Source organism: Pseudonaja textilis, chromosome 3 (genome assembly GCF_049901715.1).
Source record: "Pseudonaja textilis isolate UNSWEBS1 chromosome 3, rPseTex1.2, whole genome shotgun sequence".
In the NCBI taxonomy this organism is placed as follows: Eukaryota; Metazoa; Chordata; class Lepidosauria; order Squamata; family Elapidae; genus Pseudonaja; species Pseudonaja textilis.
The window spans coordinates 191,031,577-191,059,019 of NC_141992.1; the positions used below are offsets into that span (position 1 = coordinate 191,031,577).

At 40.2% G+C, this 27,443-nt stretch overlaps 1 protein-coding gene across 6 annotated transcripts in view; it reads right to left on the reverse strand.

Moving 5' to 3' along the window:
* Positions 1-27,443, reverse strand: part of ST3GAL1 (ST3 beta-galactoside alpha-2,3-sialyltransferase 1) — a 90,461-nt gene that overhangs the window by 5,262 nt on the left and 57,756 nt on the right. For 5 of the 6 annotated variants that reach the window (XM_026703682.2, XM_087931733.1, XM_026703684.2 and 2 more), the window contains exons 3-7: positions 20,198-20,786; positions 16,844-17,040; positions 13,783-13,962; positions 6,344-6,389; positions 265-384 (exon numbers count right to left, since the gene is read on the reverse strand). In XM_026703682.2, coding sequence (XP_026559467.1) covers positions 265-384; positions 6,344-6,389; positions 13,783-13,962; positions 16,844-17,040; positions 20,198-20,509 — 855 coding nt within the window. In that variant the 5' untranslated portion in view covers positions 20,510-20,786. The remainder of the gene's footprint in view (positions 1-264; positions 385-6,343; positions 6,390-13,782; positions 13,963-16,843; positions 17,041-20,197; positions 20,787-27,443) is intronic. The other variant, XM_026703687.2, reaches the window with a different exon arrangement.

The following is a 27,443-nucleotide window of genomic DNA, read 5'->3' on the forward strand; positions in this document are numbered from 1 at the left end:
TACTGATATCATGTCCCCACAATTCCTTCTTTTCTCTAGACTAGCCAGACCCAAATCCTGCAGCCATTCTTCATATATTTTAGTCTCCAGGCCTTTAACCATCTCAGCTGCTCTTCTTTGCACTTTTTCCGAAAGACTCAACTTTTGTTTGTTTGTTCTAGGTGTTTTAGGGTCAACTTGAACAAAGGCTAGGTCATTAGGTCCATGCAGGTCACCATGCAAACCAGGATTTCTCCCACTTCTTCTGAAGGTAGCCTTACTTACCTTATCACAGAGGTGAAGGGCAAAGATAATTGACAGGAAGCCAGTTGAGGGATACCTCCCGTGATGTTGGAGCCAGTTGTCATAAACATATTTCATAAAACTAGGATGATAAACCATGATCTGCACAGAATGAAAGAACATATCCTGTTATTTTAATTAGGGAGATAATTCAACATAAAAAAAACAAACCCACACCAAATTCTGGGCATGTACAAAATGTGCTCTCTTCCCCAATTGGCAAGTTTTGTACATCTTCAACAAACAACAGTTGAACACTGAAGAAATGCTTTTCATTTTGGGGATCTTGAATAAAAGTCTGTCGTTGAAGGAAATAAAATACAATGCTTTTTGAAACAAGTAGGACCCAGATTTGAAAAACAGTATTTATTTTACATATCCTATCATCAAGGGCTAGAAGTGGATTGTGCAGGATGCTGAAAAAGAAAGGAGGATGAAAGGAAAAAAAAATACACCATTGTATGAAAAATCTTGCTTAGGTAGCTTTTCCTATCTCGGATTTTAGCATAATAACAGAGCCGAGTTTCTAAGAAACCAATAATTTATAAGCACAGAAAATCCAGTGTTGGCAGGTGATGCCACCAATGGCCAAAATCCAAACTGTCCTTCAGAATAATCAGCTAGGAATGATAAATCGTAATAATAATTTAAAAAAAAACCAATAATTTGCAAGCACAGAGAATCCAGGCACAGTTTTGGCAAGTGATGCCACCAAAGGCCCAAACCCAAACTATCCATCAGAATCATCAACTAGGATTATCGTTTGGATTATTGCAGTGTGCCCCACAAGGGGCTGCCCTTGAAAGCTATAAATTTGCAAGCTGAATAGGAAGATGGCGTCAGTTTAGATTCCTGTTCTTTCAAGACCACTCAGAAGCTACAGACGGTCCAGAATGGGGCAGCGCAAGTCTTTATGGACACAACTTTATAACCACAACACTTCCATTGTTGAGTTGCACTGACTCCAAGTAGGCCAGCTTATCTGTAGGACCACCTATCTCCAATTATCTGTGCTCACCCCACAGGTTTGTCCAGGATTGCTAATTTCGGAGTCCTATCTAGCCAAGTGTGTTCAGGGATGTACTATAAAAAGTAGGCCTTCTCTGTTGGTGCACTTTCCCCATAGAACAACACCCCTCCCTCCTGAGATTCAGGTGGCCTGATCCTTCTGGCCTTTGGAAAAGTCTTTGAGATCTGGTTTTTCTCTGGCCCTGAGGCAGGATGTTGTATGAACCATGAAGAGTGCACACCAGAACAACTAGAGACAAGAACAGTTTTTTTCCCGAAAGCCATCACTCTGCTAAACAAATAATTCCCTCAACACTGTTCAACTATTTACGAAGTGTGCACTACTATTACTGTTAATTTTCTCATCACTCCTTATCACCCACCCCCTCCCACTTGTGACTGTAACTTTGTCGCTTGTATCCTTACGATTTATAATGACTGTTTCCTGGTATGATTTGATTGTTGATTGTGCCCTATGACTATCATTAAGTGTACATTATGATTCTTGATTCTTAATGAATGTACCTTTTCTTTATGTATACTGGGAGTATTTACACCAAGACAAATTCCTTGTGTGTCCAATCACACTTGGCCAATAAAGAATTCTATTCTATTCTAAAAACAAAAACAAAAAAGAGGAGCCCTGGTGGCGCAGTGATTAGGATGCAGTATTGTAGGTTAACTCTGCCTAATGCCATGCGTTTGATCCTGACTAGCTCAAAGTTGACTCAGTTTTCCATCCTTCTGAGCAGTGGTGGTATGTCACTGGTTTGGACTGGTTTGGCTGAACTGGTAGTAAAAAACCCGCCGAGGATCACCTGAGAGGAGAAAAGTGTAGGATTGGCCCTCCCACCGGCCCCTGTGCTTTTCTCTTCTTTATCCTTTCAGCTGATTGGCACTGCAGGCCTCAGCTGGTGTGGGGAAAGCTGCACGCGTGTGTTAGGTGCACCCTCACGCACGATCACTGAACCGGTAGTGCAACAGGCACCACTGCTGCTTCTGAGGCCAGTAAAAATGAGTGCTCTAAAGCACTATGGGACAGTATATCAGTCTAAGGGTTATTGCTATTGCTGTTAATATGCAATATGTGGATTAATGTCCTCTGTGCAATTGATGTTGATCATGACTTTATGGCTGATAATGGCAACAGATTACTGTCCTCTGTGCAATATGTTGATCATGACTGTATGGCTGACAATGGCAACAGATTACTGTCCTCTGTGCAATATGTGCCTTTGCTGATGTTTGTGTATTCCAATGATTTTTTTTAACCCCTTAGCTACCTAGAGTTGCTCTGCAAAAGGGTAGAACACTTAATAAATCAATCATTAATCAACTTTTATTCTGCCAGAGACAGTACAGGAAACTGCTCAAGTAGTATGTGTAAAACATTAGCAGTCCAGAGAATCTGCTAAAAACCAACTTAAGCAGCTTTCCAAATGCCTGGAAGGCCTCAGCTGTCAATCAGAATTCAGTGAGATGGGGCCTATCTTTTCAGGGCCCATGAGCACATCTGGAATTTGGAATGCAGCGAGTGGCGGCTCCCACAAGAATGACAGATGTAATGTGGATTGTGGATAGATATAATGCGGAATGGCTGCTAGTGAATTAAAGCAAAACTCATTCAAATTCATTCTCAAGTTTTAAAATCACTGGTGGTTGTTAAGAAAGCCTCTCTCTCTCTCTGTGTGTGTGTGTGTGTGTGTGTCTGTCTGTCTTTCTCTTTCTCTGTGTCTGTCTGTCTCTTTCTTTCTCTCATGTGTGTGTATGTGTGAGGGAGAGACAGACAGAGAGACACAGAGAGAGAGACAGAGACACACACACAGAGAGAGACAGAGAGAGATTATCCTGCATACTACAGAGGATTGGTCCTTTCCAAGTTGACAATTTTGTTATTCTCTAAATAGTTTCCTGCCACATCCTGCCTTTGACACCTCTTCAGCTTATTTCCTTATTTGGGTGAAGAACCTGAAGAAACAAATTTCATTTCTAATTTTCTGAGAATGCCCAGAAGGAAAAATTTTCTAGGGCCCAAGACATGTTTTTGTTTTTTGTTTTTTGAAATAATGGAGATGCTAGATATCAGCCCTGTACAGGATGCCAGCTTGCTTTTTAAAATAATAATAATAATTGATTGATTGTATCCTGTTTTCGTGGTTGCTATTCTGGGAAGTTCAGGATAGTATCTATAAGGTCTTCCATAATTTTATCCCTGTGAAAATAGAAGCCTGAGGAATCATACCTCACAGCATTCTTCTCAAGGATAAAATTAGGGGGAAACTGAAATTTGGAAGCACCCAATTTTTCACTTTGACCCAAGTTTTAAGGGGCAACTGGGCTGTTCTCTCTGCTGCCTGTAGGTGGTGCCACAGTAACACTTTCTTAGCAATTGATTGCTACTCTATCCCTGCCTCTATTGGGGAAAGTTTTTAATAAAGTCTATCCTGCAATTTTCTTCAAAATTAATCTCTGGTTTAAACCATTCAGATGCCACCGTTAATTTGGAAAGATGGTCCCTGGAATTGCATGCTGTGCAAACCTGAACTTTCCCCTTAGGAGAAAGCATAGTTTTTAGAATCTGTCTTATAGATGAATGCAATCTGTGCTTGTTCTGGGTATTACAAGATTACGGAGGAGAAAATGGACATAAGGTGATTAAAAAAAACATCTTGCTACCTTACTTAGTTCATTCAGATCACAGGCTGCAAACATAATTGAACAATAATTGTCAGGCTCCAAAATCCAAAGACAAGTTGTATTCCTTCTAAGCAATTTCCTTTAGTGTTAGAATAAAAAAATCTTGTCACTTTGAATGTACACTAATCAGCACACATTAAAATGAAATCTTATTGCATACAGCTCTCAAAGGGTCTCTACCTCCAATATATTGGGAAGGTGGTCCCTGCAATTGCATGCTGTGTACATAAACATAACACAATAAATAAATACAAAATTATGTACATGTATTATATGACAGACAGAAACAACCCAGTCTAGTTCGGATGTATACATGTACATGCGAGAAAAATGAATCTTGCAAATTTACCAGACGGATGGCATTTGGAGCAAAACTGTTACAGAATCTGGTAGTCCTGCTAGAAATACTCTGAAACCTCCTCCAAGAGGAGACCAACAGAAACAGACTTTACTGTTTGTCATCTATAGACAGAAATCTTGCCAAACTAAAACAATCACTTACATCACTAAAATATATAATACTTTGAGAACTTCTAGGGACTTCCACCCAACCAACATATGTAAACTTTGCTGTCTCTTGGTCCTCTGGAATGGAGCTTGTCCCTCCTGGGAATCCAGACTGCATTCCACCACAATAATGTCCCAAAGGTGCTTTACCCAAAAGGGCAAGTGGACTTCCTTTGGGTTTTTTTTTTTTTTTTGAAAAACATTTTGCTTCTCATCCAAGAAGCTTCTTTAGTTCTGAAGTTCAGTTTGGAACTGAAGAAGCTTCTTGGATGAGAAGAGAAATATTTTTCAAAGAGAAAAACCAAGAAAGTCTAGTTGCCTTTCTGGAAAAAGCACTTTTGGGACAACCCTGACCTGGATGATTGACAATCTCCACAGACGTTCCAACACAATCACTGCATTCCCACACCATGTTGGACTTGGGTTAAGCAACTCGCTTCCAGTGTTCACATAAAATGCTATCTCCAGAGAAATCAATTGTATGATGATGTTTCCATGATGATTGCAGTCACATCACATGCTAAGAGAATGGTGGGCTTCCTACCATGCAATGAACAATAGCTACCAAATTCCAATTTGCCCAAATCCAGCATGTGGCGAAACTCAACTTGTCTGAAGTTACAAATTTAGCCTTCTCAGTCTACCCATTTTAACCAAGTTGAGTTCTGTAACCTCAGCCAGTCAGTCGGGAAGGTGAATTTTCACTCCTGAGTTTTTTTCCTGTAGGTTACTCATGAACAAGGATGTGTGTATCTTTGGATGCAAAAATAAGGGTTGTTCCATCCACTTAGGAAGACAGCCTGATTTGCATTTTAATATATGCAGCCAAGGACATCCTGTTATGTACCTGCTAGGCTGAAGCTTGTTTGAACATCTGAACCTATTAGACAGCAACAAGCAAAAAACTCAAGAGAGGGCTTCCGTAGAATTCAAAACATATTTTATTTATTAACCTGATCTTCTTCTGCCAAACGCATCGCCTTTATCTTTCATAGCAAATGAGTTTCCCTGCAGCCCTCCTTTGTTTGAACAAACTGTCTGGATGTGGAGAAGAATTAGGATTTTCTTCTTCTTTTTTTTAAAAAAAGTCTGTTTCGTTGTGTTGTGTTACCCACTGCACAGTTCTTGAATCAAATAAGAAGAGGTTACATGCTCAAGAAAGGTATTTACACCCCAGATTTGAAATTCTGGCCACTGTGTCTCAGTGGTCATGAGATCACACATTGGGTGCTTGGAAACCCATATTTGCAGCTTTCCTTGGTCACATGACCAAAATTTATGGTGTATTGTTGTTGTTCTTTTTTTTTTGCCAGAAACTGGTGTTCACTTCCAATTTCCAGGCCCCCCTCAAAAAAAAAAAGCGCCCATTGTGGACATTCATACAACAATTTTGGCATTCATTTAATGACGGCCACAAAAAGTAGTAAAATTGTCATGGGATGACCAGCTTAATGATTGGCATGGGCTCAGTTATGATTGTAAAATGAGGATTATCTCTGCAAGAAACAATTGAGCTGGCAGGGAATGACCCGAACTGGATAGTTAGAATGGATTCAACCGCAAGCCATGGTTTGAACAAAAATGGAAGCACCAAATTTAACTTCTTGCCTCAGATGTGGAAATGGAATAAAGGGAATTCATCATCTGATGAAAAAATGGTTTAGATCAGGGGTGAAGAAAAATGGCCTCTTTATGACTTGTGGACTTCAACTCCCAGAATTCCTGAGCCAGTCATGCTGGCCCAGGAATTCTGGGAGTTGAAGTCCAGAAGTCATAAAGGGGCTATTGTTCCTCATCTCTGGTGAACTGGATTTGCCCTTTCCTTACAGAGAAAAAGTTCCGGACTCACCTTGTCTTTGTTGACTTTGATCTTACGAGGAACAGGAATATACGTGCTGTCAAAAAAGAAAAAAGAAATATAGTCCAGTCAGCCAAAACTCACAATGCCCTATTTCGATATACAAAAAAAGCACTGTTAATTCTAAATTTAGCATTCCAACAATGCTGCCTAGAAACCAAATCAAAGATAAAAACAAGGATTTGAAAAATACATGTAGTCCTTAACTTATGATCAAAACTGAGTCCAGAATTAGTCATGTCATGAAGCGGTTGCTGTTTTTAAGCAAGGCAGCCATGCAATTCCAGCTTTCCCTGTTGCAGTCATTCTGTGGAACATGGTGTGCCTCAGGTAGTGGGGCTGCTTAATTGAATGGTCATAAGTTGAGAACTGTCTATATAATGAAGTTGACTTCTCACAACCCCCCCCCCCCTTTAAACCTGCACACAAGAGGAACAAAATCTTAAGGTGAGCACAGATCGGCAGTTCATATCTGTAGAATAAAATAAAATAGAATAGAATAGAACAGAACAGTAATAGAACAGAATAGGAATAGGAATAGAATAGAATAGAACAGAACAGAATAGCAATAGAATTCTTTATTGGCCAAGTGTGATTGGACACACAAAGAATTTGTCTTGGTGCAAATGCTCTCAGTGTACATAAAAGAAAACATATATTCGTCAAGAGTCAAGAATCATCAGGTACAACACTTAATGATAGTCATATACAATTAGCAATCAAATAATACTAGGAAACAGTCAATATAAATCGTTAGGATACAAGCGACAAAGTTACAGTCACAAGTGGGAGGGGATGAGTGATAAGGAGTGATGAGAAGATTTCCAGTAATACTAGTGCAGACTTTGTAAATAGTTGGACAGTGTTGAGGGAATTATTTATTTAGCAGAGTGGTGGCATTCGGGGGGGGGAAACTGTCCTTGTGTCTAGTTGTTCTGGTGTGCAGTGCTCTATAGCGTCGTTTTGAGGGGATGCAATCTATCTCCAGTTTCTATCTCCAACCCCTTCAACTACAACTCCTATAGTTCCCAGCCACTAATTCAATTTGTATTCCCTTTCACAAAAGTGTTCTTTGCATTCTGGCATAGCTGAAACTCTTCCATATCTGCACTACTCTCCTTTAAAAGGAAGCTAATCCCTTCTTTAAAAGGCAACTAATCCTTTCCAGTCCCCCTCCTTAGTTTTAAAATAAAATCTTGGCCGTTCTGTTTTGCCCTTTATCCTATTCCCAGAAGTTCATTTTGCTTTTGTTCTTCCTTAAAGTGATTTACAGTCCTTCGATCTTTGTGCCAACTTACGACACGCTGCTGTTTTCAGTTCCTACAGCTTCCGTAAAGAAGGGGTTCAAAGTGGAGGAAGAGGGGCACCCTCTTCTCCATCCAGACAAGGAAACGTGGCAAATTTTGGACAGTGAAGCATGAGAGAAAGCAGCACACAGCCCGAAATGCAGTGTTTCTCAACCTTGGTGACTTCCAGATGTCTGGACTTCAACTCCCAGAATTCCCCAGTCATGCGCAAAACCTAGTCACCAAACTGGTAGTAACACCGGTTGAATCCCACCCCTGGCCGGATGCCCTTCCTGTCACCAATGCAGAGTTTTGTTCAGCAGATATATTTTCATTGTGCCCAGAGAGAGAAATATCTGTCTCTTCCTAGGATCAAACTCATAGCCTCCTGATTGTGAGGTGAGAACTCCACTTCTAGGCCACCGCACCACTCCTCACTTAGTGACAGAAATGTTGGGCTCAGTTGGGGTCGTACATTGAGGACTACCTGTATTTACAACGGTTACAGTGGCCCATGGTTGTGTGACTGCCACCTGCAACCTTCCTTGCTGGTTTCCAACAAGCAAAATCAATAGAGAAAGCTGGCACTTTGCTTAGCAACAGAAATTCTAATTCCAAAAGTGCTCATAATTTGAGAGCTGCTTGTTATGTTTCTCCACAACTCTCCTTTCGAGTTAAACTGTAGTTAAACTACAATCAAGGACAGTTATTGCCCTGGCTTCCAGTTTCCCAACTGTTCCCACTCCGAAATACATGCAGCTCACTGGTAGGGGGTGTGCATAAGCGCACCAACGTGCCTACTGTCCCTGTCCTATTGTTTTTTCTTATATGTATCCATTTCATGTGTTCATAACTATGTTTATACTTATACCTGTTATCTTATAATTGCTTGACAAAATAAAATAAAATAAAATAAATATTCCTCCTATTTGATTTATTCCTTTAGAAAAGTTAGTCACTGCACACACACTCCCTTAGTGATGTTGGCTAGATTACAAGATACAATGAAAACAGCTATAAAAGTAGCAGTAAACCTAATGTACATAAACACAAAAGCTGCAGAAAGCAACATTAAAAGGCCTGGAAAAATATGTGAGTTTTGCGCTTCCTCATAAAACTGTGACAAAGGAGAGGTACGCTTTTATTGCAATAATATAGATCCCCTCCTTGGAAACATTCCAATTGGCCATTGATATCCATAATAATTCTAGTGAAATTGGTATAAACAATGTAGTCTAAGCAATTTTTAAGATTAACTTAGGAAAAATTGCCAATTTTGGTGATTGGGACCACCTGTTAACTGTCTTGTTTTAGTAGATAGATAGTAGGTCAAATTGCTTGACTGATGATAAGTTTTCTACAATTGTGATTTCTTTCTAATGTTATATAGCGATTATATAAATATAGAGGTAGGCATTTATAGATTGGCGACTTGTTCTAAATAAATAAATTTATTAATGTTCAACCAGAGGGGACATTTTGTCTGTATGCTTGATATTTTGTTTTTCAACACTTTTTTTTGTCTCTGTTTTTGTATTGTAATTCTTTTTTTCTTCTTTTGCTCTGTATTTTAACCTTGGAAATAAATAAAAAAATATAGAAACAAAGTAACAGGAAAAATTGCCAAGGAAATGTTGTCAATGGACTTTGAATAAACAATAAAAGAACAAACAATGAAGACATAATATTTCCTTGTTTGGTCAGGAGATATGGACTTCACAAACGATGAAAACTTTGCAGCTTACCAAATCTTTCACACATGAGTGGTGCCACTGTCTCAAAAACACAGCTTTGGATCTTACAAGGAAGAAAAATTTAAAACCTTCTATTGTGATATGTACAGAATAACCCTTGAGTAACAAGGATATGCACATTGAAACGTTTATGAGAATACTTATGAATAATTATTCAGTCATACACAGATACACTAAATTGAGTTAAAGTTTACTTTAAGAAATAGGACAGTTCAATAAACAGTCCAGGTCATATAAATTTTACAGTCCAAAGAATATCCAATTACAAAGTCTTTTTACTGGTTGCCTTTGTCATTTCCAGTAAACAAAAATATCAAAGTATAAGCACAGCATAAATACAACAGAGTCTCAGATAGCAACAGAATGTCAGAGATACAGAATGTCAGAGAGAGCAAGCCATGATCTCTAGCTCCCTCTTATGGCAATTCACAATACAATCAACCAATCGGAACATAGTACAAATCAATACAGTAACTTTGTCTTAAAGCTACAAACATACATTGCTGGTTTATATACTGCCAACCCAACTAATTGGTGGACAGATTCCTAACACCTTCTCTTATACAATTTAGATCCCAATATCCTTGCCCTGAAATGATCTTTTGCTGAGTAGACAAACTCCAATACATATTAATATCATGTTGTGCACAATACAAAAGTGTTTCCTGGACAACAAGGAAGAAATGCTGTGATTCCATTGTTCCCACCAAGATTGTGCGTGCTTATACAGAGGTGTGTTTTTTAATATAAAATCTGTTAAGAAATGTTATTTCCCAGTGTTGGCATTAAGCTAATGGCTGTCCTAGCTTAGCCTCTTGGTGTTATGGAGAATAAAAGATATTCAAGGGAAATCACAGGAAATATCTATCTGTCTGTCTGTCTGTCTGTCTATCTATCTATCTATCTATCTATCTATCTATCTATCTATCTATCTATCTATCTTTCTATCTATCTATCTATCTATCTATCTATCTATCTATCTATCTATCTATCTATCCATCCATCTATACATTTTCATGTAACACAGAACTTATTAATATAAGACAGCTTAAAAGGGGAATTTTCTTCATTTGTTGGTTAGATATTAACAGTGTTCTCTTATCAAGGACAGAACAAATAAGAGAAGGCTGGCCAGAATTCCTTTGAAAATGTTTTGCTTTTTTTTCCTTTGATACTATCTTTATAAAATTTTATTAAGATAGACTTGGTATGACTTTATGATTTGCTATAAAATAAATTAAGTAAACTATAGTTATCTTGTTAAAGTATGAATCAATAAAATTATAGTCAAATGATTGTTTAATAATGATATCAGGCTATATAATTGTTGATTGATAATATGAGCTATTATGTAATATAACTACAATGGAGAGTATGAAATGGATGCACAAAAAAAAGTGGTAAACCAACTGACACAGTGTCTGTAAACTCATGAAGGAAAGGATGATGTTTTTATGTTTTATGTGTTTTTGTTTGTTGTTAAAATTAATAAAACTGTTTTCAAAAAAAAGAAAGAAAATGTTTTGCTTTCTTAGTTGAACTTCTGATTTTTGAAAAGTCCAAAAGGCAGTGGTGGTCATTAGAGTAGCAGCTTTTGAGAAGTGTTTAACGATCACCTGTCATACTGGTAGAACAGAACAGAACAGAATGGAATGGAACAGAACAGAACAGAGTAGAATAGAGTAGAAAATGAATAGAAGTAAAGTAGAGTAGAAGAGAATAACAGAGTTGGAAGGGACCTTGGAGGTCTTTTAGTCCAACCCCCTGCTTAGGCAGGAAACCCTACACCGCTTCAGACAAATGGTTATCCAATCTCTTCTTAAAAACTTCCAGTGTTGGAGCATTTACAACTATATACAAGAATATTTGTAGCTCAGGGTTGAACTTTTGTTTAGATAGCAGGACAGGCGGGGTCCTTGGCGTTCTCTAAGCTTGGTGGTTTTCTTGCAGACGTTTCACTACCAAACTAGATAACATCATCAGTGCTATTGACCTCCCCGCTTTCCTAAGCGGCCTGTAGCGCACCAATCGTGCCTACCATCCCTGTCCTATTGTTTCTTTTTATTTTACTTATACGTATCCATCTCATGTATTCAAAACTATGTTTATACTTATACCTGTTATCTTGTAAGCGATTGACAAATCAAATAAATAAATAAAATAAAAATAAACGATGAAACGTCTGCAAGAAAGCCATTAAAGTCAGACAGCAACAAGGACCCCACCTGTCATATTATCTAAAGAAAAGTCCAGGTACAGAGGCTATATAGGCACCTCTATACATAAGATATGGGTCTTCTTTTGGTGGCTTTGGGCATCCAATTGTCTACTATCTGAAGCAGTACACTGGGCCAATGAGATGCATTGGGATAATCTAGTATCTTCTACCTTTGAGATTTGGTTACCTGCTTGGTCTATTCCTTGGTGGATTTAGTGATGAATATGCTGGCTCTCAAAAGAATGCTGAAGCTACATTTTGCAGCTACTGTATTTAAGTCAGTAGTTTTTGGATTATCATCAATGCATGGCAACAAATCCAACTTCCACAAGATTTAGTCTGAGCTCTTGCATTTATGGTAACTATGGTAACTTGTTTTACTCTGGAGGCCAAGGGTACCAAGATTGCCTTCTCTTAGTGGGATTCTGTTGAAGGACACCAGAAGAACATTAGTTAGTGAAGGACACTAACTGGCCTTTTCTTCTTCTGTTAAATCTATCATGTCACCTTCTTATTAACTAGGCTTGTAGGTAGCTGGAAGGTATGTGATTAACAATCTCTGGAAATTTGGAGAATGTTAGGTGAAATGAGGAACATGAAGATGTCTCCAGCTGAAAGTGTTGTTTTCTAAATGCCTTATCAGTCCATTTACAAGGTGGCTTATATTTTTCTAGTTAGGAATATGGTTTAAGCCACAACAAAAACCATTACTACCAACCTGCATTCCACCAAGGACCTGTATACTGCACAGAGTCCAAAAGAGGGCTGTAAAAATATTTACCGACTCTTCATATCCTGTCAGCTTTGGAATTCCTATTAAAAGCTGCCACACAGATATGGAGGATGGAAGCGGGGGCTGTTGTTATTTGAGTAATTTTCAGTAGACATAACAGATACGTAAGACTATCAAGGTCATTCTTTATGGCGCAGCAAGAATTGTAGTTGAAGGGTGATTGGTTCACGTGATTGATGATGTGGGAGAAAAGGGCTGGGTGTCGATTGAGTATTGTGAACCAAATATCTTTGATTGAAACTTCCTAGTAAAAAATTGGGACCTAAATTCTTAGGTCCATTCCCAATTTCAAAAATAATCAATCCGGTCATGGTCCAATTAACTCTTCCATGACTATTAGGGAAAACTCACCTAGTGTCCCACAGTAGTTTATTAAAACCAGCTAGTACACCAATGATAAGATAATTTTCCAAGGGGGGACACCTGTCAGCTTTGGAATCCCTATTAAAAGCTGCCACATAGATACAGAGGATGGAAGGTGGGGCTGTTGTTATTTGAGTAATTTTCAGTAGGCATAACAGATACGTAAGACTATCAAGGTCATTCTTTATGGTGCAGCAAGAATTGTAGTTGAAGGGTGATTGGTTCACGTGATTGATGATGTGGGAGAAAAGGGGTGTGTGTTGATTGAGTATTGTGGGAGGTCTGGGGGGAACCTTTAGTTTCTAAATCTCACAGATGTGCCAAGTTTTTGTTTTAATAAAGCACTTTGAGAATATGCCTGTCTCAGAGTTACTGATTGAGCTGAACAATTTCTGGAACCCTCACATCCTGGACACAAACTGTTTCAACTCCTATCCTCAAAACGATGCTATAGAGCCCTGCACACCAGAACAACTAGACACAAGGACAGTTTTTCCCCAAACGCCATCACTCTGCTAAACAAATAATTCCCTCAACACTGTCCAACTATTCACAAAGTCTGCACTACTATTACTATTAATCTTCTCATCACTTCTTATCACCCATCCCCTCCCACTTGTGACTGTATGACTGTAACTTTGTTGCTTGTATCCTTATGATTTATATTGACTGTTTCCTAGTATGATTAGATTGTTTATTGTACCCTATGACTGTTATTATATGTTGTACCTGATGATTCTTGACTCTTGATAAATGTATCTTTTCTTTTATGTACACTGAGAGCTGTCCAATCACACTTGGCCAATAAAGAATTCTATTCTATTCTATTCTATTCTATTCTATTCTATTCTATTCTATTCTATTCTATTCTATTCTATTCTATTCTATTCTATTCTGTTGCTATTCTATTCTATTCTCTGATGTCTGAATGACCTGAAGGGGAAAAAAAAACCCAATGTGAAGAAGAATCAAGTTATTGGGTTGGCCAAGTCTTCTTGTTCCTCAGATCTACTTACTGATCGATGGTGCCATCTGTGAGGGCGCTGATGATCCAACGCAGGTCTAAGATTTTGAAGGGGATGAGAATCATGCTGACCGTCTCCCGTAGTTCTTGATAGCTTTCCGGGTAGACAAAATGATGAGTTGTTTTGCTGCCGACGTCTGACTCGAAGCCCCTTGTTGGGGCTTTGTTCATTCTTTAGGGAAAAAGGGGGGAAAAATAAAAGAAGAGGAATGAGAAGAAGTATCAGTCAATGAGAAGAGAAACATTCATATTTTGGCTAATATCTTGACTTATGGCCACAATTGAGGCCAACGTTTCTGTTAAGCAAGATAGCTGTTCAGTGAATTTTGGCCTATTTTATGACCTTTCTTGCCACAGATGCCAAGTGGACCACTGCAGTTGTCAGTTAAATCACGGTTGTTAAATGAATCTGGCCTTCCCATTGACTTGAATGATTAGAAGATTTGCAAAAGGCGATCGTGTGACTCCAAGACACTCCTTCTGTCATAAATATGACTCGGGTGCCAAACGTCTGGACTTTGATCTACATGGAGCTGCCCTTAAAGAGCACCTGGAAGCTTCAGTTGGTGCAAAATGCAGCGGCCCACATTGTTTTTGGGGAGATCTTGGTGTGAGAGGGATCTTGGAATCTTAGTGTGCAACCAGTTAAATATGAGCCAACAGTGTATGGCAGCAGTCAAAAAAGCCAATGCAATCCTAAATTGCATTAACAGAGGAATACAATCAAGATCAAGGAAGGTACTAATACCACTCTATAAAGCCTTAGTAAGACCACACCTAGAGTACTGCATCAAGTTTTGATCACCACACTATAAAAAAATATGTTGAGACTCTAGAAAGAGTGCAGAGAAGAACAACCAGAATGATTAGGGGACCGGAGGCTAAAACATACAATGAACGTTTGCAGGAACTGGGCATGGCTAGTCTAGTGAAGAGAAGGAGCAGGGGAGACATGATAGCAGTGTTCCAATATTTGAGGGGCTGCCACAGAGAGGAGGAAGGGGTCAAGCTATTCTCCAAAGCACCTGAAGGCCAGACAAGGAATAATGGATGGAAACTGATTAATGAGAGATTCAACCTAAGAAATTAGAAATTTTCAGATAGTGAGAACAATCAACCAATGGAACTTCAATGCCTTCAGAAGTTGTGAGAGCTTCATCACTGGAGGCCTTAAAGAAAAGACTTCTGCCATTTGTCAAAAATGGTGTTCGGCCTCCTGCTGGTTGTCACCTTTAAAGCCCTTCATGGCATGGAACAGGGTTATCTGAGGGGACCGTCTCTTGCCAGTCACATCTACTTGACCCACTAAAGTAGGAAGGCAAGGAATGTTGCAGGTCCCATCCCCTAGGGAGGTACACCTGGTGGGATCCAGTAGAAGGGCCTTCTCTATGGTGGCTCCCTGTCTCTAGAGCGTCATTCCCTCAGAGATTAGACTGGCCACCACTCTAGCATTCTTCTGAAAGGCCCTGAAAACCTGGTTCTGCCAGCAGGCCTGGGGAACCCGGAGCGGGATGGAGCCATTAAATGGTTAGTATGAATATGTGCTGTCGCCAGGGTGTGTGTGTATATGGAGGATTATTATTTTATTATTTTATTTTTTATTTATTTCCTTTATATGATGTTTTTACATCTTAGTAAGTCACCTTGAATCACCATATGTGAGTAGGAGACAATATAATTTTTTTTATAAATAAATAAAATCAGGGAGATGCTATCCAGGGGTCTTAAGTGTGGAAAACAGTCAAAAGTCACTTTTTTCAATGCCACTGTAGCAATTGCAATAGCACTTAGACTTACATACTGTTTCATAGTATTTTACAGCCCCCTCTAAGTGGTTTGCAGAGTCAGCCTCCTGCCCCCAACAATCTGGGTCCTCATTTTACCCACTTTGGAAGGGTGGAAGACTAAGTCCACCGTGAACCTGGTGAGAATCAAACTGCTGGCAGCTGGCAGTCAGCAGATATAGCCAGCAGTGCAGCTGAAACTTTGAACAGTCACTAAACAAATAATCGTAAGTCAATGTCTATGCATGTCTCTTGATTTGAAGCTCAAGGATGTGGCTCTCATTTGAAGCTGTAGTTAGACAAGGTCATTTCCTATAAGCTGCTGTAACTTGTTCAAATAAAAGGAGAACAATAGTGATGAAGCAGAATTCTTTGTACAGAAGGCATGTCGTGTCCCTGCGATGTGAAGAAAAACATTATTCATCGGGGATTAGACAAATCCTTCTCTCTCTCTCTCTCTTTCTTTTTCTCTCTTTTTCTCCCTCTCTTTTTCCCTTTCTCTCTCTCTCTCTCTCTTTCTCTCTCCCTTTGGGTGTTGGACTAGGATTACTCAGGTTCCAAGCCACCTTTAGCTATGAAATGAGGTGATTTTGGACCAGTCCCCCCTCTCCTTCTCTCTCTCTCTCCTTCTCTCTCCTCTCTCTCTCTCTCTCTCCAGCTTATCTTTCAGTTTTGTGAGGTGATTTTGGGCCAGCCCTTCCCCACCTCTCTCCAGGAGAAATTACTTGAACCCAGAGCCTTGTAGTTGTCTTGTTTCCCTCAAAATATGACCTACCCTGAAAGTAAGTCCTAACTTGATTTTTACACATGTGCCCAATATAAGCCCAACCCACTAAAATAAGCCCTAATGAAGATCCTGTCCACTCCAGAAATTAAGCTAGGGTGGGGATGGGGGTGGTGGAGCTGCCCTACTACTTAACTTTGGACAGTTCCGGCCAGGCCTCACACAACCCGACACCTGCCTTGCCAGCCCATTTCTTCTGCAGCCGGCAAGGCTGGCAAGGCTTTCCTGAAGGCCTCTGTAGCTGATAACAAAGCTCTGGATCGATCCGGAGCTCTGTTATCAATTGCAGAGGCCTTCAGGAAAGCCTTGCTGGCTGCAGAAGAAGTTCCTGAAGGCCTCTGACAGCAAAAAGGAGGCTGGGGGCGATGCACGCAAGTGAGGTTAGTCAGTGGCTGACCTCCTCCCCAAAATAAGACCTGGTATGCCTTTTTTGGTGGCAAATAATATAAGAGAGGGTCTTGTTTGAGGGAAAACATGGTACTTACCTAAACACAAGGTCATGAGCATCAATCTCTTCGCCGTACTGTGATTGCCGAAGATTCCCTGAATTTCCTATAACAGCACACCTCCGACACCGTGAGCTGTTCCTGCCCAAAAAGTGATCCCAGTTTCCTGGAATGAGTCTAAAGAGTTCCTGGACCGTCTCATTCATGGTCTTGGGACTTCTCTCTCCCTGGAGTTTCTGTAGGGAAGATCGGGGGGAGTCACTCCAACATTCTGAATAGTTTGAAGACCCAGAAGTCAGAAGGCATCCAGTGACAAAGGCTAAGCTCTTCATAAAGGCTTCCGGCTGAGATGAGCTATGCTCATATGATCCGTAAGCCCAGGGTGTCTCCAAATTTGGCAACTTTAAGACTTGTGAGCTTCAACACCCAGAATTCCTCAGCTAACCATGCTGGCTTGGGGAATTCTAGGAGTTGAATTCTACAAGTCTTAAAATTTCCAAGTTTGGAGTCCCCTGCACAAGAACATGGAATTTGTTGGTCATCTACCTCTCTGTATCACTAGAAACTCAGCCTGCCATGTACAACATCCTTAAGATTATTGCTGCCCTCTTTTATGGGTAGAGTAGCATTCCACTTAGGGTGCTCATCTGGGGTATCATTGGAGTGAATCTAAAACCTGTACTCCCTACTCCCTTTTCCGTGCCTCAACATGGCCCAACCTTTGCCACAGAGCCCTCTGTATCCCATTAATGGAACCCATCATAATTACAATCCAAGCTTTCAGCTAATGAATCATGTTAATGGTTTCACTGAAATTTACAAAGCTGTGTCTTTCCACTATAAATCTGGTTTAAGCCATGATTTGTTTGGTTTAGGTCATTATGGTTGTCCCAAAAGTGCTTTTTCAGGAGGCAACTGGACTTTTTGGTTTTTTTTTTCTTTTGAAGATGTTTCACTTCTCACTCAAGAAGCTTCTTCAGCTCTGACAGGACAGTGGGGGGTGGAAGGATTTATATAGCACTACTCAGGTGACTCTAAAGACACAGATAAACCTCTAAGTGCTCAATGACCATCCAAAACAGAGGTCTCCAACCTTGGCAACTTTAAATCTGGCTGACTTCAACTTCCAGAATTCCTCAGCCAACAAAGGTGGCTGGGGAATTCTGGGAGTTGAAGTCCTTTAAAACAAGGGTCTTTAAACTTGGCAAGTTTAAGACTTGGGGACTTCAACTCCCAGAATTCCTGAGTTAACATGACTGGAGGAGTTTGAAGACCCCTGCTCTAAAAGTATGCAAATAACCAGCTGTCTGCAAGGAATGTAAATCCTTCCGTTCCCCACTATCCTGTCAGAGCTGAAGAAGCTTCTTGGATGAGAAGCAAAACATCTTCAAAAACAAACAAACAAGGAATTCCAGTTGCCTCCTGAAAAAAAAAAAAGCACCTTTGGGACAACCATGATCTGGATGACTGAGAATCTCTACAGACTTTTAGCCACAATGGTATATACAGATTATTAAATATACTTTAACATCATTTGCCCAAAACAGGATAGAATAAAACCAGCATTTTTTTCTTGAATATACAGTGTCCAAGTTCTGGCTGTTACTTCCCTCTTTGCTTTCTCAGTTTCTTGCAATGATTTATTTATAAGCAAACATGTTTTCGGAAGTTATTGGGTGTTTTCTTCCCCTCAAACCCAATTATAATTGAAAATCAGAACTGAATCAGCACGTCAAACTAAAGACCATAAAGACTGGGTCTCTGCCTTCAGTGGTATTGATCCTGTGAGAGGGTTGGGAAGCTTTTTGCTTATCTGGATCAATGTAATAAGCATCCCCGAATGTTTGAGAGCTCTGTCTGCCAGAAACTTTTCAAGGACAGATTAGTTAAGAAGTGGGGTATCACCATAGATGCCAACTCATTTTGGACAATGCAGAGGCATGCACCTCCTGTCTTTCCAATAAGAGCAAGTAAATAAGGAATAACGCAGTGCTTCTTGGGCAAAATGTCATAAAACTCGTGAATAGAGTGCCAATAGAAATTAATATTTATACCTCAGGATTGGACATGTGGAGTCCTTAGTGCAAGCAGTGGGATCCTACCTGTTCCACTACTGGTTTGGTGATGCACGCGCCCACCTAACATGCGTGCGCAGATTTCCCCATACCCGCTGAGGCCTGCAGTGCCAATCAGCTGAGAGGAAAAAGAAGAGAGAAGTGCAGAAGTGGGTGGGAGGGCCAATCCTATTCTTGGTTTTCTCTTCTTTTTCCTCTCAGTTGATTGTCTTCTCAGCTGATCGTGGGAGGCTTTTTTTTTTTTACTACCAGTTCGGTTGAACCAGTCCAAACTGGTAGCATACCACCACTGCTTAGTGCTCTCTGAGCGTGCGTGTTTCCTTGCAGTCATTTCATGACCCAACCAGATAACGATATCAATGCTAGAATGGAGTGTGGTTTGCTCTCTGTTTATGCACAAATGGCTTGCCCTCTCATTGTTGGTTCCTTCATTACCGTTTGATTGTTTGTCGGAGCTGGTAGTTCCTTGATTGGGGTACTATTCATTCATTCATTTATTTATTTTTGTATGGCTGCCCACCGGTTCAATCAAATGACTAAGGGCGGCTTACACAATTCTTTACTTGACTGTTGGTCTAGTATTAACCTTGGTGTTAATGTAGACCAGGAATATCAAACTCGATTTCACTGAGGGCTGCATCAGGGTTGTGTTAGACCTTGAGGGGCCAGGTCGGGGGCTCTTATGGAGTGCCTGAGCACTCTGCCAGCCAAAATGGAGCATGGGAGGGCTGGCTATCGCAGCCGAAAATGGAGCTCGGGAAGAGTTGCGCGTGGCCCTTCCAAACTCCGTTTTCTCTGGCAGAGGCAGGTGCCTTGAGTTTGACACACCTCATGTAGACAAAGCAGCCATTAACAGGCACATAGAGATAAAAAGAATCATTTTTATCATTCTGAAGAGACAATCGAAAAGCTAAAAGGCCACAACACCTCCTTGCCATCCATCGACACTTATATATGGACAGAAAGCCAACTCCAGTCCTTTCTAGCACTGATGTGCTAGTGATTAAACTGTTGGACAAGGATGGGAATCTCTTCTCATCCTGATGCAGTGGGATTGTTTACAGGTTAGTCCTTGACTTATGACCCCAATTAAGCCCAACATTTCCAAGGCTAAGCAAGATACTTGTTAAGCAAGTTGTGTCTATGTTTACAACCTTTTTATTTTGCTACATAGTTGTTTACTAAACCAACTGGGCCGTTGTACTTCAAACAGTCACAAAATAAATCGTGGTTAAGTTGGGGGTGACCTGTAGTCCATCCCAGGGCCCGAAGAGTTGCATTTCAACCTCCCCTTCTCCCTCCTCTCCTTCCTACTCACCAGCCACCACCTGTAGGTCTCCTGGGGCAGGAAGGCATTTTGATTGGTTAAGAAGGGTTGCATAGTGCTGTTGAACCTCTCTTCGAACCAGGCGGAGCCCTCTTCCAAAATGCAGGTGTCACAACTGCAGGGCTGCCTGGCATATTTCAGCAGTTTTTTCACCTGCTCCGAAAACTGGTAAGCCATTTGCTTGGGATCCCAAGAGGTAGACACCACGTTGTTGGTGTAGTTGAGCAGGAATGACGTGATGGTGATGATGAACAGTAAGGCGAGGGTGAAGACTTTCAGGCCCTTGTTCCGAGAGGTCATCATTTTGGCAGGTTGGTTGGCTCCTTTTACGCAAGGGGCCCAAGAGGAGGAGAGGTGGGTTTTGTTTTTGTTTTTAAAAAGGAATCCTAAAATCTTTTGTTTAGTCACGAACAAGTCATTGACTCCAAGGAATGGCCCTTCAGGGGGTCTTCTGGAGCTATGGAAAGGAAGCGAATGTTCTCTCCTCTTCGTCTGCAGGCAGGTAGGGCAAAAACACGTCTTTTCATTCCCCCCCCCCCTTCTTCCTTTCTCTTTGAACAGCTGCTGACTTCTCCTCCTTCTGAAAATTGAATTGAAAGAAAAGTATTGTAATTTTTATTTTGAGAAGTTATTACTGGAAAACTTAGGTTTAGGTAAGAAAAAGACTCTTACATTAAATCAATTTCTCTCTCTCTCTCTCTCATCTATTTATCTATCTATCTATCTATCTATCTATCTATCTATCATCAATCCATCATCCATCCTAGCTATCTATGATCCATGCATCTATCTATCATCTATTCATCTATCTATCTATCTATCTATCTATCTATCTATCCATCTATCCATCCATCCATCATCCAATCATCTAGCTATCTATCCATCTATCATCTATCCATCTACCCATCCATCTATCACCTATCTATCATCCATCCATCTAGCTATTTAGCAATAGCACTTAGAATTATATACTGCTTTATAGTGCTTTACAGCCCTCTCAAAGCAGTTTACAGTCAGCATATTGCCCCAACAATATTTAGCCATCTAACCCTATCTTTTATCCATCCATCATCCATTCAAGCTATCTATAATCCATGTATCTATCTTCCATTCACCATCTATTTATTTATCTGTCTGTCCGTCCATCCATCCATCCATCATCCAGTCATCTATCTATCCGTCTATCATCCATCCATCCATCCATCCATCCATCCATCCACCTATCATCCATCCATCTAGCTATTTAGCAATAGCAATAGCACTTAGAATTATATACCGCTTTATAATGCTTTACAGCCCTCTCAAAGCAGTTTAAAGAGTCAGCATATTGCCCCAACAATATTTTAGCTATCTATCTCTATCTTTCATCCATCCATCATCCATCCATCCATCCATCCATTATCCGAGCTATCTATGATCCATGCATTTATCTATCCATCTATCTATCACCCATCATCTATCTATCTGTCTGCCTCATCCATACATCTAGCTATCTAGCAATCTATCCATCTACTTGCAAAATCATTTATTAGAACTCAAACTAAGTCATCAGTAATAGGTAGTTGCAACCTTGATGCTATAAATTGATAGAGTAGGACTTCTTTTTTCATCTGGAAACACAAAAGTTTTGTGTTTTAATACAGTATATAGTTGCAACATTTATGTTCTAATTCTTGTTTTCAGTGAATGTTAATTAAACTCTAGGAAGAGATTGGACAACTATTTGTCTGAAATGGTACAAGGCCTCCTGCTTGAGCAGGGGATTAGACCAGGACAGAGGTAGGGAAACTTGGCTCTTTTATGACTTATGGACTTCAACTCCCAGAATTCTTGAGTGAGCCATAAAAGGTTCCCCATCCCTGGCCTACTAGTTTTTCAGTTGTGGAGGAAATCAATTTTTGACTGGAATGGGACTGTTTAATATATAAATGTAGGACATATTCTTTATATGTCCTACATTTGTATTTTAAACAGTCCCATTCCAATCAAAAATTGATTTCCCCCACAACTGAAAAACCCATTCAAGTCAAAAATTGATTTCCCCCATAACTGAAAAACCAGTAGGCCAGGAATGGGGAACCTTTTATGGCTCACTCGGGAATTCTGGGAGTTGAAGTCCATAAGCGATAAAAGAGCCAACTTTCCCTACCCTTGGACTAGATGAACTACAAGGTCTCTTCTAACTCTGTTATTCTTCTCTTCCTAACCACAGGTCCTTCCTGAATTGCAATAATTTTATATAAACTCTTGCTGTGTTGCACAATGAAGCCATCTGTGTTTACTTTTCTGGTGCTGAATTTACACTGCAATACTCTGAACACAATTGTGCAATCTGAAGTCTACCTTTCCAAGCATTTCATGGAGTCTTTCATTAAGCTTCAGTTGGTATCCATTTTATTTTTACTGGCTGTTCATAATGAAAGCGCATGTAACAGAATTAAAGTAGGCAAAAAAGCACAGCAAATATTCATCTGCCGTGTTCAATAGACAAACCTTAATTTGTCCCCCACACAAACTGCTTTTAAGTTGCTTAATTTAACACTCCCCCACCCTTTAAGGTTGATTCAGTTAAGCCTCTGGGTGGCCCCTGCCTCCCTATCTTTGGGATTCTCCAAAATTTGCCACCAATTTTGGCAATTTTAACATGGTAGAAGGAGGAAAGTATTAAATATACAGGGGATTAGCTGTATTGAATTGAAGGCACACATGCAAACAATACGTTTTCATTCCTTTTTCCTCAGAATGGAGTCAAAGATACTTTTTTCTTACTGCAGAGTTTGTGATGGATAAGATAACCTTTATTAGTTTAGTTTAGTTTAGTTTATTGTCATTGCACCTCGTACAACAATAAACCCAAGGAAAAATCTATATAAAAAAAAACTGTTTTAAAAGTGTCCCATCCTTCATTCAACATATTGTATATTTAAAACGTATCATTTTGTTGCCTGCATCTTTGTCAAGGCTTGTTTGATTAACCCAGGACATTTTTTAAAAATGACACTTTAATACTCCATCTAGGTTGTAACTTCCTTATGTACATATACCTTAAATATAATCCTTGAATATCTTCTTTGTAACAGACAGACAGGATTTCCTGGTTCTCCCTCCCATCTATCAACTCATCCTGTTTTGTTCAAAATTCAGCCAAATTTTGCAAAATACAGTTACCAGATCCAGGTGTCAAAACTTAGATAATGGATGGCCACAGAGCAACATGGGAAACTCTTAATTCTATTTATCATTTAGTGGTCACCCAGTTTTTTTGCAACCCAGATCAACTAGCTCTTCAGAAAAAAAAGGAGATGAAGTGATACCAGTTTTTAGAAAATGCATTCAAAATGTACGTTTAAAATAACAATTGCCTCTCGTATGCGAAAATAAACAAAAATGTGTCATTTCCCCAAAGCTGCATAAACAGTGGAACAGAGATCTATGGAAGTATGGAACAGACCTCTTTATGGAGATCTATGGATCTAAGAAGAGAAGGACCAAGGGAGACATGATAGCAATGTTCCAATATTTGAGGGGCTGCCACAGAGAGGAAGGAGTCAAGCTATTTTCTAAAGCACCTGCAGGCCAGAAAAGGAATAATGGATGAAAACTGAACAAGGAGAGATTCAACCTGGAAATAAGGAGAAACTTTCTGACAGTGAGAACTACCAACCAATAGAACAGAAGTTGCCTTCAGAAGTTGTGGGAACTTCATCACTGGAGGCTTTCAAAAAAAAAAAAAAAGATTGGATTGCCATTTGTCGGAAATGGTGTAGGGTCTCCTGCTTGGGTAGGGGGTTGGACTAGATGACCTACAAGGTCCCTTCCAACTCTAATATTCTGTTTTCTGTAATTTCAGATGGAAATGTCTACAGAGGAAGAGACAGAGTAGACATTCTTTGTTCTCCATCCTCAAGCTTCACACCTATACTTAGGTTGAATTGATAGGGCCAGAGAAAGGCAGTTCTATGGACTTCTTTTTGAAGCTTTTTGAAACTTTGAAGCTTCTCTGAGATGCTGGGAATAACCACAGACCAATTTTCCATGTATATTCTGCATTTGTCAGCAGAACATAAGATTGTTAGGTTCAATCTCTGTTAAGTTTATTGCTCTTATCTTAGCTTTGTCTGGAACAAGTTGCCTCCAGAAGTTGTCAATTCTTCAATGCTGGAGGTTTTGAAGAAGACATTGGATATATTTATTTATCTGAAATAGAATCATATAGAACAACAGAGTTGGAAGAGACCTTGGAGGTCCTCTGGTCCAATTCCCTGCTCAAGCAGGAGAGTCTATTCCAAATACCAGCCCCTACCTAGGATTGAACTCACAGCTTCCTGACTGTGAGGTGAGAGCTTCACCATGGTATAGGATTTCCTACCAGAGCAGGGGGTTGGATTAGATGACCACCAAGGTCCCTTCCAACTCTGTTATTCTGTTTCAACAAAAATGAGGGGAAGCATGCCAGTAATTTCTTTAAACTGAACTTTTCATTTCAAAGTGCATCTTGCTCACCATTCTTAATTATTATTCAAAATAATAATAATTGTATTAATTAATTATTTTTGTTATATTATTATAACCAAAAACAACAACAACCCCAAAGGAAAATCTGAAATGAAATGTTTAAAAGTGGCCCCATCTTCGTTCCAAGTATTGTATTTAAAGGGCAATTCAAGAACGTCTTGCTTCGTACTTGTTCTGTTCTCTTAGTATTTGAGTACATGTTTCTCAAAGTTTGTTTGATTAACCCAGGACACAAAAGAAAGAAAGAAAAAAAGAAAGAAAGAAAGAAAGAAAGAAATAGAAATAGAAATAGAAATAGAAATAGAAATAGAAATAGAAATAGAAATAGAAATAGAAATAGAAATAGAAATAGAAATAGAGTCTCTGTCCCACAAAGCAAACTTGACTCTTAACATGACATCTCAGGTTTGTGAGATGGCCTGGCCTTCATTGCAAATCACCAGCAAAAGCTGGAAGGAGGTTCTGCCATAAATCACAGCAGGACAACCTGTTCAGCTTGCTTGCTTGGTTTTCAAGAAAGAAAACATGGCTTCTATATTTTTGCCAGGAGAGTGACACAGGTTCAGTATATTTGTGAAGTAACGTACAGTTGAGTTCAACTTGGTGACAACTTTAAGATAACCCAACTCCAGGGGTGGGATTCTACCAGTTCGCACCTATTTGCTAGAACCAGTTGTTAACATTCTAAGCAGTTCGGAGATCCAGTTGTTAGAAGAAATTACTGGCCTAATCCTGTAAGGAAGGCAGGAAGGAAACATTCTGGTGTTGCTTACAGAAACTGCCTCTCCATTAACCCTTATTACATTTTTGGCAGGACTAGATTTCCTGTCTCTGGAACGCCTCTGGAGTTTTTTCCCCTCCGTTGCTGGTACATTGTTTGTGTGGAGTGACCATTCAAAGTTACAATGGCACTGAAAAAAGTGACTTATGACCATTTTTCACACTTAACGACTGTTGCAGCATCCCCACGGTCATGAGAGGCCAGGCGAGGAGATGCGTGCCTCAACGTGAGTGATACTGAGTTGGCCACACCCAGCCAATAACATGACCACCAAGCCACGGCCACCAACTAAGCCACGCCCACAGAACCAGTTGTTAAAAAATTTGAATCCCACCCTTGCCCAACTCTGTCTGTTCTCTTTGTTACCTCCAATTAACATGACTACCCCTTTGTGTAATAAAAGGATGGCATACTAAGAAACCTATTTCCAATATCTAATCAACAAACAGAGCCTACTTTGTGGCAGTAGAGAACAAGAGGTAGTGCTTGGCAAACACAAGTCCATCTAGCTCAATTGCAGAGTTTGTCAGCTGGACAAATAGAATCACAAAGTGCATTGTTAATTGACATAGAATAAAGTTTTTGTGTTAGGTGAACAGGAAAAATCAATTAGATGTTGTCATCCTTCTCGAAAGTCAAAGCAACTCATTCAAGTCTCCCTCTGACAATTTTTCTAAAGCTAACACCATCTGAGATCAAGGTGTTCTGTAACTACAGATACTCAATCTTTCACTGATGTGGCAGGAATACAATTGCATCGCACAACAGCTTATGTTTTCCTTAGGAAAGAGTGCCATCTTTGGGGCAAGGTTCTTTGGTTAAACCACACCCGTGCGCCCAACTTCAAAAGAGGTTATTTCACCTGTGGTTGAAAAGGAGTCTGTTTGATATTTAAGAATGGCCCCTCACTTTATGCAAATAATTCCTTTGCACACACCTAGCATGCCATGGAACAGGGGTGGGCAACTATGGCCCTTTTATGAATTATGGACTTCAACTCCCAGAATTCCTGAGCAAGCCATGCTAGCTCAGGAATTTTGGGAGTTGAAGTCCACAAGTCATAAAGGGGCCATAGTTGCCCACCTCTGCCACGGAAGGATGGGAAGCAAATGGAAAAAGTTACTTCATGGGATGATGGTGCTTCTAGTGCTAACATTGAACTGGAATGAGACTCCATCTGTTGTGGCCCACCAGAGGCCAGCAGAGCTGGCGGCACACTTGGCCGATTCAGACAGTGAGGAGGGTGGGGACGAACATGGGCCAGTCCTGGAGTCTGGGGAAGGCTCTGCATTACAGGCAGAGATGGGGCCAGGGGCCGTCTGACAGTTATCAGCTGCCTTCTGAGTCGGAGATCAGTGGGGCAGAAGAACTGCTGGAGCCTGTTCCCAATGTGTGCATGCGCAGAGCTGCCAGGAGAAGGGAACAGTTAAGGAACAAGGGTTGACTCGGGAGTAAAGCCACAGGTGGACGGTGAATGGCTCCTCCCATAGGGAATAAAGAGGAGCGAAAAGGGAGTGGTGTTTGCAGGAGACAATTAGTTCAATTCATTAAGGTGAAGGTCTGTTCTTGACTTTTTGCCAAGTATTTGCTGCTACAATGTGGTGCTTGGAAGATATTGGCCTGGCAACTCTCCAAGCCTGATAAAGGCCTGTAGTTGTGAAATCTCATTAAAGACTGTTTGCCGGGACTTTGCTGGAGAGAAACTCACTTTAACCTAAATAAAAGGTGTTTTATTGGGATGAGGACTCTGCTTCACGATCTTGGGAGGCCTAGCTCAGAACACCATCAAGGATTTGACAGAATCTATAAAACACTTCATGGAAGAGAATATTTGTAGCTCAGGGTTGAACTTTGGATTCCATTATGGTCTCTGAGCTAGGTTGTTTTCTTGCAGATGTTTCACCACCCGACTGGGTAAGGTGCTGATGATGTTACCTAGTT